Source organism: Tympanuchus pallidicinctus, unplaced genomic scaffold (assembly GCF_026119805.1).
Source record: "Tympanuchus pallidicinctus isolate F22 unplaced genomic scaffold, pur_lepc_1.0 scaffold21, whole genome shotgun sequence".
Classification (NCBI taxonomy): Eukaryota; Metazoa; Chordata; class Aves; order Galliformes; family Phasianidae; genus Tympanuchus; species Tympanuchus pallidicinctus.
The window spans coordinates 2,277,763-2,291,711 of record NW_026294733.1 but is presented as its reverse complement, the minus strand read 5'-3'; the positions used below and the strand labels follow the sequence as shown (position 1 = coordinate 2,291,711).

At 43.5% G+C, this 13,949-nt stretch overlaps 1 protein-coding gene across 2 annotated transcripts in view; it reads left to right on the top strand.

The window, feature by feature from the left end:
* Positions 1-13,949, top strand: part of ADAM19 (ADAM metallopeptidase domain 19) — a 29,943-nt gene that overhangs the window by 13,061 nt on the left and 2,933 nt on the right. For both annotated transcript variants that reach the window (XM_052684643.1, XM_052684642.1), the window contains 17 exons: positions 492-684; positions 852-917; positions 2,086-2,157; positions 2,969-3,135; positions 3,897-3,981; positions 4,194-4,333; positions 5,917-6,094; positions 6,764-6,853; positions 7,706-7,901; positions 8,182-8,290; positions 8,769-8,973; positions 9,448-9,528; positions 10,125-10,233; positions 10,334-10,469; positions 10,663-10,729; positions 11,266-11,478; positions 13,587-13,733. In XM_052684643.1, coding sequence (XP_052540603.1) covers positions 492-684; positions 852-917; positions 2,086-2,157; positions 2,969-3,135; positions 3,897-3,981; positions 4,194-4,333; positions 5,917-6,094; positions 6,764-6,853; positions 7,706-7,901; positions 8,182-8,290; positions 8,769-8,973; positions 9,448-9,528; positions 10,125-10,233; positions 10,334-10,469; positions 10,663-10,729; positions 11,266-11,478; positions 13,587-13,733 — 2,254 coding nt within the window. The remainder of the gene's footprint in view (positions 1-491; positions 685-851; positions 918-2,085; positions 2,158-2,968; positions 3,136-3,896; positions 3,982-4,193; positions 4,334-5,916; positions 6,095-6,763; positions 6,854-7,705; positions 7,902-8,181; positions 8,291-8,768; positions 8,974-9,447; positions 9,529-10,124; positions 10,234-10,333; positions 10,470-10,662; positions 10,730-11,265; positions 11,479-13,586; positions 13,734-13,949) is intronic.

The window sequence follows — 13,949 nt, the reverse complement described above, 5'->3', positions numbered from 1 at the left end:
TTTGTTGTGGCATCCATTACTTGTCCACATCAGTGCTTTTTTTCTTATACAATAAAACAGAGAGGGAAATGAAAGGGAGACAAGAGGAAAATCTGCAAAGTGAAGGAGACAAAAATGCTGTTTCTTCTATTGACAAAAAAGCTTTTCATGTTTTCAGGCTAGTTTTGTTGCAGACGATTTTTTTTGATCCACTGAAGGAAAAGCTATACTTGAAAAAAATAAAAAGTAATAATAATACAAAAATCAGGCCTTGTTGCAGCACGCGCACCAATAACCCTTTAACTGATTGTGAGAGCCCATTTGAACAGATTATATGAAAACCAATGGATCACTACCTTCTGAACTCAAAATATTCCCATCCTTCTGAATAAGTGACCAGCCTGGCATGGAGAAATGCCTCACTAGGACCAGCCAGGAATGCAGCAGCAGGATTTGACTCTCTTTGCTGCAGTAGTAACTGGATTTCCTTCTCACTGCTTCCATTCCACCAGAGGCCTCATTGTACTGAGAAGCAATTGCAGCTATGTCCTGGAGCCGCTTCCTGACAACCCAGACCTGCACCATATCTACAGGCTGGATGATCTGAGGATGCCAGCAGGAGCCTGTGGCCACCAGGACTCCATGGCCACAGCCAGGAATTGGCTTGGGGACTTTGCAGCTGGGGTGAAATTCCCCAACCACAGGGTGAGGAGGGCTTCGAGCATCTCCCAGCTCACTGCTGTAACTCAGTCACGCCTTGAGGACCCTGTGTGATGGGGTGGGGTGAATGGCTGGTGAAAAATAGCCTGTAAGTATGTTTTATAAGAGTTTCTTGGGGAATGTTGGGGAAATAACTTGTATTGCTGCTGCAGGTGAGGCGGGAAGCTCTGCAGCCTATGAAGTATGTGGAGCTGCTGCTTGTGGCTGACTATGCAGAGGTAAGGAAGGGGGTCCTGTGCCCATCACTTCTGTCCCCTCTGCTGCCTCCATTGGCCTGCCTTGACCAGCAGAGATACAGGCTATGACAGGGATGAAGGAGTAGGTGTGGGACAATTCTTGTCTCCCAGGGTACCAGTGATCCAGAGTAGAAAGATCCCACATCTCTGTGGACATTTGGGAACTCCTTCACAATCCTTCATTGAAGATAGGAGGGATGGCCTTCAGCCTTGGGTCACCTGGGTGTTTCCAGGAGGGATGTGCATCTATATTTAATCTCTAGGGAAGATAACTAAGATTATCATCTGCTTTGAGATCTTGGCATGTATATATAAAAAAATAATAACGACATTTTCAGGGCTCCAGATGATCAAATCGGGCTGGAAGAGGCCCAGTGAATTCAGCAGTCCCTCCCTGTCTCCTGAGTGGATTGCATGCCAGATGTACTTACTGACAGTAAAACTTCACAAAGGAACATCGGTCATTTAATCTCCAGCACAGACTGGACTCAGGCTGATCCTATTCATAATTTACAGCTTGAAGCTCCAGCAGTGAAAGCCATGTAGTGCTCTGTGCTATAATTTATTCTGAACAAAAGTGGAGACAAAATCTGTTTTGATCTCCTCTTTTAGGCAGCAGGATGATAGGGAGACTGAGAGAACATGTTACACCCAGGAACTGCCATATGTTGTTCACCATTTTGTTATGTGAGCTGCAGTAAACACCCTCACAGTGCAGCTAAACTTCACTGCTTCCCTTGCTAGGAGAAAAATCCCAGCTTTTGCAGTCTGTTTAATAGAAACCTAAATATTTTGCAAATCCTTGAATCAAAACGCTGTTTGCAAAATTAACTCATTGTCAGGTAGTTTAATAGGCAAATTTGTTCTTTTTGGCTGTTACCATGTATTGTACCTGACAAATTTCCTGTTACTTGCATTTGGATTGCTCCACTAAGTTCCTACCACCCCTGGAAAACTACCCCTGCAGTGGGATGCCAGGGGTGAATTCTGAAGATACATCTACAGGTGGGCTTACAGTCAAATGTACAGCAAAGAAAGGCTTTTGAGCATCAGTTGGTAGTTACCCTCTTATTCCCACATGCTTAAACACATTTCAGCTCTTTCTAGTTGTCGTTGTGCCACCTGACACGGACATGTTTGTTTTGTTCAGGTTCAGAAACATCATTTCAACATTGAAGCAACAAGGCTTAAATTAGTGGAGGCTGCTAATTACGTGGATAAGGTGAGATCTGGTGAGCATGAACTTGGGGAAATCAAAGCCCATATTGTGCATTATGAGAATTAATCGTGAGGGGGAATATTGTCTTCTTGGGACAGAGAATAATGCTTTGGCAGCACTCCCCAGTGGCTCAGGGGGAGATCATTTTTCAAGTAATTCTCTTGTTGGACATCAGGGGTGGGGTGAGATCTCCATTCCTCACCTTGGAATCAGCATGAGCATCTCTGTATTTTAATGCATCTCTGTATTAACTATGTTATCTAAATACAGAGGTTGACAACGAGCTAAGGTCCCTTCTTTCTCTTCAGCTCTTTTCTCTTGTAAAAAGCCTCACAAACAGAGCAGGAAGGAGCCTTCAGAGCTCATCTTTGCAGTGGTACCCAGTGCTGTTGAAGTAAACATCACAGCTTTTCAGATCTGCTCCTTTCAACTCCTTCCTCCTCCCCCTTCCTACCCTGCCCAGGAAGACTTGTCCTATTTGTACTTGACGTGGGCAGCAGATTACTTCCTTCCTTTTTTCAGGGATTTTGACATATCTCAAGATTAACACGATGTTGGTCTCCAGTCTTTGTGTTTTTCTAGATTATATCTCTTTCATTCATTAAAAAATGCATCTCTAGTCCAATCAGGTTTAGTTTAGTGGGTGGTGCACTTTTCTCTTTGCAAATTGTGATGCATTTCCAGAGAGGACATCATCTCTGGATGTGTGTTTGGCTAGTAGCATTTATCAGTGCTTACACACAAGGTCTAAAATGCAATAAAATAAATCAGTAGTGCTCATTTTGTTTTTTCTTTTCCCTCCTATACCTATCAGTTTTACAGGTCCCTGAATATCCGGATTGCCTTGGTGGGGCTGGAGATCTGGAGTAATGGGAACAAATGTGATTGCACTGAGAATCCTTACTCCACCCTGAAGTCCTTCCTGGCCTGGAGCAGCAAGGAGCGGGTGTACAGAAAGCATGATAATGCCCAACTAATCACGTAGGTTTATTTCACCTGAAATAAGCTGTTTCTGAAAGTGTGTTGAGTGGGTGGGAAAGCAATATTTGAGGTTATTATTTTTTTTCTAAGATTCAGAATGGAAAATTTAATGCTCAACTAACATTAAGCTTTGGCATGCGGAGAAATTTCAAGAAAATCTGAACCATAAACAAGATCTGTAAGCACTTTTTAGAAGCTGTCCATCCCTACTTCACCCTGCTGAGATACAGGGAACACAGTGGTGGGAGCTGGCTGGGGATCTTGCCTCACCCTGCTGATCTCATTACAGCCAGCAGTAGCTATGGCCAGCAATGCAAATGCCATCAGAAGAAAAATCTGCAGCAACTCTCAGACCTCCCTGCCTCTCCCATGCTAATTTATCCTTCAGAAAATAATGCTGAATCAAGCAGTAGACTTAAGGTAAATTAGATATTCCCAACTAGTACCAAACTAAGAATCCAGAAATATTATTTTCTGTACCTACTGCAAAGCTCAATCGAGGAAATTTTCTTCCACTAAACAATTATACAAAAAAAAAAAAGATTGGCTAATTGGTCCATAAAGCAAAGTATCAGCCCATGAAAATTAGGTCCTAAAGCTTTGTAGCTCTATTGTAATGTTCTGTGCTTGAAGGTGGTACTAAAGAAAATATATTCAACTGACATGTACATTGTACAAAGCTTGGGGCTGCAGGATGCTTTTCTCTGCCTTGCCTTCAAGTGCCTCGGTGCCATTTTGTGGTCTTTCTGGGTTGATTTTAGGGGTGTGCCCTTCCAAGGTACCACAGTAGGTTTGGCTCCTGTGATGTCCATGTGCTCAGATTTCCAGTCAGGAGGAGTAAACATGGTAAGTTATTGCTAATGCCTGATGTGATGTTTCTTGTCAGCAGTAAATACAAACAATAGATGCCTCCTAAAGTCCAGGAAGAAATAGGCAGCAATACCTTCAGTAGATGTCTTCCATACGTAACAGTGAGAAGTGCCTCTCACCCCATTGATCCAGAGGTACAAGGAACAGGCACAAGTGACATGCTGACCTGCCTCTTTGATCTTGCACAGGACCACTCTGATAATGCCATTGGTGTTGCTGCTACTATCGCCCATGAGATGGGCCACAATTTTGGCATGAATCATGACTCATCTGGCTGCTGTACCACCCGTGCAGAGGAAGGAGGCTGCATCATGGCTTCTGCCACTGGGTGAGTCCCATGGCCTTGCTGGGAGGTGCAGAGAGTTTGGTGAGAGCTAAAAATTCAGAGTGAAGTGGACCTGTTGCTAGGTGCTATAGCCAGTGTGTTTATAGGGATAATAACTGCTGAGCAAACACTAGTTCATGTGTCAGTAGTAATTTGCAAAATTACCATTGAATTTATTCCTGTGTGAGGTTGGGCTTAAGTATTGGAGCAGCATGTGGAGCTCTAAGCTGTTATAGAGGCAAATTTTCCTATCTTCTGTCCTAAGAGATGGTCTCAGTGCCTCTCTAATCCCTTATCTCTGAGTTTGTGCTTCCCACCGTGTCCTACCAAATGATCTATCACCCCAAAGCACATTCAATACACTTACATATATCCTTCTCCACAACCTGAGCTGGCTATTGCCAGCAAGCACAGAGAAATGAGGGGTGACCAGAACGTGTTGGGGTGTGTCCCCATGGTGTTTCATTTATGTGCTGCACAGAAAATACAAAGATAGTTGATAGGTTTTTTTAAAGCGTCTCCCAGAAAAGATAATTTTGTCTTTTATAACACAATGAAGAACAAAAATACGATTCCTTCAGGAGAGAACTGATCTTATTAAAAGGCACTGTGATGGAGTTATACTTCAAACTCAGGAGACACGAAAACAGATCCATTGCTTGTTGTCATCAGCATACGGCTTGGTTTCAGTGAGCCATGGAAAGCCATTGAAAGGGAAGGAATAGATCTTCTTTGGAGAAAAGGGAAGTGGGTCATTTTGGAAACCCACAAGAATTCCAGAGCTCATTCTGGATGAGGAACCACAACAGCTTCTGTATTTCAGTCACGTAAAAATGCTAGCCAAAGCCATTCACTTAAAGCCATGTTCCTTATTTCCCCAAGTCTTCCTCTTTGGCAGTTTTAAACAAAATTGTCTCAATTAAATGCCTTTTTTTAATGTGAGCTATTTCCTCCAAATATGGAAAAATGTTCAGATGAACATTGAAAGCACACTGGCATATAGCAGCTATTCAGTGCAGCACATATGCATACATGCATGGTCATGAATAGAATGCGTAGATTCAAGCATAGTTGCAAAGAAAGTTCATAATCCATGCAAGAGAATATGTTCAAGTCCTTTGCAATGAGCAGCGGAAACAAAAAAGGAAACATTATTTTCAGCAGCTAATTTCACGAGTGGTTATTCATGGTCCAAGTGCTGATTCTCAAACTTTAGAGCAGAGGTGTGAGCCATGACTTCAGAGCTGAGCAGGTAAGGACTGCTGTCCTTGTCAGCAAGGACAAGGTGAAGTCTAACTCAACATGCTTTTTTTTTTTTTTTTCCCCCCCCAGGAAAGATGGTTTTTAAAGGCCATTCCTTTACTAGACTGTTTTGCAGTGCAATCTCACCTCATTTCCAAATGAAACCCAAGTGGATCTCAATTTGAGCAGGCACACAAAACCGCCATCCACTTTTATACAGTTATATAGATTTAAAAGGAGTGGTGTTCTTTGGCACTGTTAGGACTGGTATGTGATCACTTTTGGTGCTCTGAACCATTGTCTGGATCTGTCGTGATGTTTTTCTGCACTGTGTTCATATTCAGGCACCCATTCCCCAGAGTGTTCAACCAGTGCAACAGGAGAGAGCTGGAGAAGTATCTGCACTCAGGTGGAGGGATGTGCCTTTCCAACATGCCAGATACCAAGAGAATGTATGGAGGGAGGAAATGTGGAAATGGCTACTTGGAAGAAGGGGAGGAGTGTGACTGTGGAGAGGTGGAGGTAACAGTTGTTCTCATTGACCTGTTTGGATTTTAGTTGAGACACAATGATTTTATTATATACTTTGCAAATGCAATTATGTGATATGTAAACAGCTTTTGTTTGTGCAGGAGATATATGTATGTAAATGTATATGCAATGTAAATCAAGACAGTAAAGTACTGTATCTAAATTTATATTGCACAGCATAATGTATCCTGGAACTCAGGGGTGGTACAATCTGTGCTAAAACAGAGGTGATGGAAAGTTCATTAAAAAAAAAAAGTGATCTTGCAGATCACATTTTCATGTGTGTAGGCAAAGTGCACTTCACCTACAGCTTCATTCTCTGTAAAGATGGGCTTCTCTCTTCTCATAGAATTGCAGTTTGCTTCTCCATATCCATACTTTGACTAGTAAGTCAAAAGGGAGCTGCAGCCCAGATTCAGCAGAGGTAACGATCTCAGCCTATAGTACCAATCCATCCAGCAGAGAACATTAATATGCAGTAGTATAATCCAGCAAATGCTGAGTTTCAAGAATATACTGTGGAAGAAAGGCTGATCCTCTGAATATTATTTATCTTGTGTGAGAACGGATTAGTGTCACCATCAGGCTTTGATGCTCTGATGAATTCTTGTCCTGAATTTGCCTTGTGAACAAACCATTCTGCATCCTGCTTTTTTCCAGGAATGCAATAATCCCTGTTGCAACGCCAACAACTGCTCCCTGAAGCTGGGTGCTCAATGTGCCCACGGCAGCTGCTGTCATGAGTGCAAGGTGGGCTTGTTGAATTTTCCTAAAATCTTTGCAGGCATTTGCACAGCAGTGTGTGTAGATCTGGTCTGTGGTCCCAAGGCTGTAAATGCCCTGCAGGACAGGGCAGACATTAGGGATCACACAGTGCTTTTCTATCACTGGAGCTTGTGAAAAACAGGTTTTGATTTAGGAGCCAAAGACCTTAAGGTTTGACCTCAGATTCTCTAGAATGAACATAAGCAAATATTTCTCTTTAGTTTATTTAATGTTTGCATATGTATTGCATGCTTTTAGTGACCTATCCTAAGCAGGTGAAAAAAAAATTTCCAGGAATCCATTTGGACTCTCACTCCTTTCACAAGAGACTTAAATAAACCTCCTAGACGTAATTGTGTATGTCTTTCCATCTGTGTGCATGGTAAACTCATAGCAGCTGGAGACAGAAGTTGCATGTTAGGAAAATGTCTCCAGCAGTGATGACAGACACTGAAACACACTTCCCAAACAGGGAGGATTTTTAGAATAGATTACATAAACATGTCAGAAATGGTTTAGGTGGATCAGATTCTACCCCTGTGTAGAGAGAGGTGGATCAATGTCCTTTTGAGATCTGACAACCTAATTTTCTCTGCATGCTCTCATCCTTACCTGGGAAAGGGATATGATCACTAATTTAATTGTACACAGCTCACTCAGTTAATGAAGTTAGAGTTATTTGGATCACTGCAGACCTCAAAAAACCTAACATAAGGTGGAGAAGGGATGAATACAGTGGGATTTTTTTTTTTTTAATCTACAGAGACATTGTGCAGACATGAAATCATCAATAAGCCAAGCCACAATTCCATTTTTTCCCCCTTTGTATTATTTTAGCTGATGTCTCCAGGAACTCTCTGCAGGGAAAAGTCAGGACTATGTGACCTCCCAGAGTACTGCACTGGGCAGTCACCGTTCTGCCCCTCCAACTCCTACCAAATTGATGGGACTTCCTGTGAAGGAGGAAAGGCATATTGCTATAATGGCATGTGTCTCACATACAAAGACCAGTGCTTGCAGCTGTGGGGGCCAGGTAAGGACACGACTTGCAGTGTATTGTATTGTTTTTGGAACATACAATATTATACAATATCCTGCTGTTATGCACTCTGTGTATGGCAGTAGTATCTTGCATCTATATTCTCAGTGACAAAACCTGAGGAGGTTTTTCTCCTGCCTCACTCACTTGGAGGAGGGAACACAAATTTCCCATGCTCAAACCATGTCAGATAAATGACAAGGGAGTGGTTGGCACAGGGTGAGGTGGCTGCCAGGTCCCACAGGAATCAGCTACGTGAGTCTCTCTCATGCAGGAGCATGGCCAGCACCAGACACCTGCTTTGAGAAAGTCAATGCTGCTGGAGATGTCTACGGGAACTGTGGGAAGGACGTCTACGGCAACTACAGGAAGTGTGAGAAAAGGTAGAAAGCATGGCAGCTGGGAGTTGCTGTCTGGAGAAGATGTTTTTATACGTTACAGAATTATGGGCCAGTAGACTAAAATGAGCCTGCTTTGGTTTCCATCCCTCACTCACACCTGGGAAACCAGCTGTTTCCTACTAGGACGGACTGGAAGCATTAACTTGAGCATTTTTCCCTACCTTTTGCATTTTAAAATAGATACTTTTTCGAGATACAGGAAAGTAGGAATTTCAATTCTTTAAGCTGAAATGTAGCTTTCTAACATGCTCTGTGATTTTACTGAAGCTGGCCTTCCTCCAGAGACAGTGGGTAGATACCATCAGCACCCATCAAACAATAGTGCTTGAGCTGGCTTTTGGAAGGTGCTTGCTCTTTTGCCATTGAGCAATGCCTCACACTTTAACTCACATGCAAAGCTGAAGCCTGCAAAACATTCATCTAACCAGAAATAATCACTTAGCCTTTCCTTTGAAATCAGAGATGCTAAATGTGGGAAGATCCAGTGCCAGAGCTCTGCTTCCAAACCTGTGCTGCCCAATGCCGTGCCCATAGACACAACTATCTCCCTGCAGAGGACGAAGGTGAGATGCCGAGGGACTCACGTGTACAGATCTGAGAATGAAGAAAAGGAGATGTTGGACCCTGCCTTGGTGCTGACAGGAACAAAATGTGGCAGCCATCATGTAGGTACAGTTCCTGCTTGCAATCGTTTGTGGCATTTCACGGTATCACTTTCCCATGTGGAAATTGCTTTGTGATTATTAAGGTGCTCATTTTTTTGTTGTCTAATGTCTTTCCAGGGGATTTTTATGTTTGTCAGAAATTAATTTCTTAGGAGTTTCTGAGTAGTGGAAGATATACACCAAAGGTCAAACCTTAAGGCTTTCCTAGATGAAGCCTGAGGCCAAAGCAAAATCCAGGGGTTGCTAGCTGGCTGAGATTGTTTTAGATGTGAGACACACAATTAGAAGTCAAGACATTCAACAGCTTCACAGGTTTGGCCACATCTGTGTCGCAAGTTACTGGCTTCTGAGCTCCTATACCTCTCTGATATGTGTTAGCTGGGTTATAGGGTAGTGGTTGAAAGTTTGCTTAGGCAGTCATTTGGTGTGTAACTTGATGAGCTTATATTGAGTTTTGGGATTCTTCCTCTGCAGGTTTGCTTTGAGGGACGTTGTCAGAACACATCCATCATCTTTGAGTCTGAAAGCTGTAGTGAGAAGTGCAATGGCAATGGGGTAGGTGCCTCGTTTTTGTCTCTGTTCCAGCCTGAAGCAGGATGGCCTGCCATTCATCTGTGGATGGTTGTTTGGCTCAGTTCTGATACCATCCCTAGGTTTGATCTGGCCTTCTGCTCCTTAATTATTAGTTTGCACCTACATTTTGTGATTGCATTTTCTGGTCTAATCTTCACGGTCCAGTTTAGATTTAATTTAAAATAAATTAGGAAAAAAATAATCAGGCTTAGGGAAAAGCATAGTAAAAAGTCTTATTTGGAACAGTTTATTCCACACTTTGCTCTGCTGTTCCCCACAGAATGGAAAGAAAAGGCTGATGAGAAAAATTTTAGAGCTTTTGCTAGTGTTTCTAGCACAAAACATCATCACCTCTCCATTGGTCCATTTAGGCAAGGAAGTGGTAAACATGCAGCATTGTGTTCCTTGAGTAGCTCAGGAGGTCCCAGGATGTACCTGACAAAGAGCAGGACTCACCCCACCGTCACTCCCTGTGTGCTCCCTCTTATATGGTCCTTAAGGTTATAGGAAGCAAATAGTAGTTGTTGCACAGAATCAATTTAAACATTGCACTGAGTCTCTGAGTATTCCTGCTCCAGGTCTGCAACAACAACAAGAACTGTCACTGCAACCCGGGATGGGCTCCCCCATTTTGCAACAAGCGTGGGGACGGAGGAAGCTTGGACAGTGGCCCTCCATCACCAGAAGGTGAGTGGGACTAACACTGTGGTGGCAATTCAGAAAGACTTGGGATGGACTGGGAACAGAGGATTTCCCATTTAATATACTGTACGTTCTTGCCTTTCAGGCTCTTCAGCAGTAGTGATAGCTCTGGCCATCCTAGCTTCCATTCTTCTTCTCATTGGAGTCATGCTTTTGTTCTATTATCTGAAGTGCTGGAATAAATTTGTCATCTGTTCTCTAAAGAAGGCTCCACAGATCAGGTAAATAGCCAGTGCTGTGCTTTGTCTGCTTTTACCCACCCACAGAGCAGAAATCACAGCGGTTGCAAAGAATATAACTGTCACTTTGCTGTAGTCAGTATTTACTTCTCATTCTTTCAAATATAGTAAAATACAACAAGAAAGGAGAAAACACATCCAGTAAATAAGTTTTTTTGTTTTGTCTCATTTTTAGCGATGCCTCTGGAAATGGCCATGCAAACCCTGCCTTCAAATTGAGAACCCCTCAACAGCAGAGGAAGGTAGGGGCAGTGTCACTTCCAGCTCCCCAGAAGAGCTGCAGCTGACTTGCAGAGTGGGATGTGCTTCCCTCTCACACTGCATTTGAAGGGTGGTTTTTCCAAAGGATGAGGAAATCAGACAGATGTGCACCACAGCTGAAAGTCAGTGGGAGCTGAGTGTAGCATGTATTTCCAAACATCTCCTACAGGGAGAGAGGTGGCTGCATGTCTGTCCTGGTGGATCTTCTCTTGTCACATCCCCTCTTTCAAAACTTGCAGAAATTGCAAGCTGTGGAGTGATTTGCAAACATTTATATTGCTAGTACCTCTGTTACTCTTTTCTCTTGATTCCTCTTTCTGCTTCACAATTCAAAGTTGTCCAAGTACATGTAATCAGCACCTACTGGACATATATAACATACAGCTGTTGCAGTCAGTATTTCCTGCTATGTGGCTCAAAGGTCTTGTGCAGACTTTCAAAATTACAGCAGAGAGTGAAGAGGTTGTTTTGAAGCAGGCATAACCTAATTTCTGGAATTTGTGGGTCTTCTGCACAGGTGATTGGCTTCCCTGAAATCCCCTCAAAACCTCCTCCCCAACCAGCTCCTTGCCTCCAAATTAACATGCAGCAGCAGTCTGCCTTCACCAGCTACAGCTATGGTACGGGAAGTCCCGCAGGACCGGTGCATCCAGCACTGGCAAAGGATGTGCCCCGGCGGACACCCCCAAGCAGGCCAGCACCTCCAGCTCCCAGATCCCCCCCCTCTCAGGTATGAAGCTGTGTTGCTGTTCTGCAGGTGCGGTTTGGTGGGAGGCTTGGTCTGAGTGAAGCGTTTTTAACCAGATGGTGTTGGTGGGATGTGGTTATCAGTGGTTCTTCTAGCTTTGTCGTGGAGCCAGAAATGATTGCACTGGATGCTTAGCATGCACAATTGCTTGTTGTTCATTTCTCTTTCTGACCAACACCTGGAGTCAGGTAGTCTGGATCATAAAGTGGTATGTGCCTTACCAAGGTCAGGAAGCAAGGAGCCGTGCAGGTTTTTCATTAGGATAGCATAGCATAGCATATTTCTGTTTACCATTTGCATGCTTTTATTGCCTGGAAAGAAGCCCTGTGGAGATGACCAAACAGTGATAACTCTGAGGCTCAGTACCAAGTACAGGATCTCTATTCCTTCAGATAATCCTCAGGATATATTGCATTTGGCCACTGCCTTGAGAGCCTTGCGCAAATAGATGATGTTTCTTCATTTCAAATCAGCCTAAACTGGCATTTAAACTATTTACAATTACTTATGTCTTTTTTTTTTTTTTTTTTTTTTTTTGGAGGGGGGGGTGGTCAGTATCAGCAACAAATAAATTTTGTTTCACACAAAAGACATAGAACACATTTAGGTTTTTATTTTTCATTTTTATGGAGCAAAAATGGGATCATTAGTATGTTGCATGGGAAACAAAAGGATTAACCCAGACTGATCCTGTCTTATGTGAGCATCTCAGCCACAAGGTTACATTGAGGTGTTTAAGGCAATAGGGTATTGGTTTACTTTTCTTGCTATAAGTTTTATTCTAAAATTAATTAAGATTCCACATCACTTTGGAAAACTGCAAATCAGTCAGACTGACTTAAACCCATCTTACCAAAACATTTCCTTCCTAGCTTTACTAGGGTAGGGCCTGCAGAGAGGGGCCTCAGCTACAGGGAAAGCAGGAGGCTGGCTCCATGGCAGCCTCTCTAAAGGATATAGAAGAAAATGAAGCCAAAATTATTTTAGTGAATGAGATTTGTTTCTAGCTCCATTGTTCCTATGAGCAGCCAGCACTTCAAGAGGAAAGAAAACTAAAACAAAAGCAGGAAGCTGACTCTAATCAATAAGGAATAGATATCCTTCCCAGCTGCTTGTTGACAAGTTCCTCACCGTCTCCATTGTGTTCCTTCTCCAAAGCATCCAGTCTCTTGATATCAGATCTATGCGATGGGACACTTGTCCTAGGGTTTTGAAAGGCAACCTTCTCATTTTTGGATTGGAAAAGAGCCACGAGATCCAGAAGATAGAGAGGAAGTCATTAATTTCACTGTTAGCTAGTGTCAGTGTCCTTCCTAGACATTTACAGTATCTACCAGACTTGCTCACTTACCATTCCTATAAGAGCTCTTTGGATCTGGTGCTCTGCAGGGTTTTTGCCTGCCTCATCCCTCCTGCAGTCCTTGGAGAGCAGTGGATCCCCAAGCATTGGCCAATACAGCCACTGAGCATCATGTTTATACATTGTCTGAGGAGAGAGCAAGGTTTTTGGGTGCCCTCCAAGTTGTGAGCACAGCTGTGTTTATTAAATCAACACCTGTAAGCCAGAGACTTAGCATAGAAACTAAGCAACAACAGGCAGACAGCTTTATGTGGGTAACTTCTCCCCAGGGTATATTTTATGCTAAAATTCATTAGACAAATGGAAAATATAATGCTTAGAGTATCCTATTAGGGACAGCTGCGTGCACAAACAAAACAATAACACTGCAGGTGGAGGTGGGCAGCATGTTTGTGTATGGGCACACATGTGCATGCACATACAGTTTACAGTCACTGTATGACAGTGCCTCCCATGCAATCTGTTAGGTCCTTCCTGCTTTGCATTGTGCAGCCATTAGATTGTGCTGTTTCTGGGGTGAGGCCCAAAGCAGAAGCCTCACGGTGGGCAGCTGTGTACATAGCCTGTGTACATAGTCTCTGACTTCCCAAAAATTAATAACAGGTCAGAAATACTTGCGGCCACATTCAGAGGCCCAGGCCATGTGAAATGAATGTGAAAACGTTATCTCTGCTTTCAGGTTGGATATCTCTCCAGTCCGACAACTCAAAACTGTCTTTTTCTTGTGCAGGACATTTCAAGGCCCCGGCCGCCCCAAAGAGCCTTGCCAGCCAACCCAGTCCCAAGCAGGTGCAGAGCACGGCCTGGGGACAGCCCTGCCATCCCACTGCCTCCTGCTCGGCCCAGGATCCCAGGACAACTCCAGCCTGTGGCAGAGGTGGGCACCGATGGGGAGCAACAGAGCTATTTGGGGAGTAATCTCGTGCAGCTGTGGTGGATGGCAGTGGAATGGCTGCTGGGTTGGTGGGCTTTGCTGCATAGGCCTCTGTTTTCTCTGTTCCCTGTTAAGCATTTACTGGTCAAACAATACACCTGGTCCTAATTCTGCAGCAAAACTGACTAACCCTCAATGGAATCAGGCTGTAAGAACTGT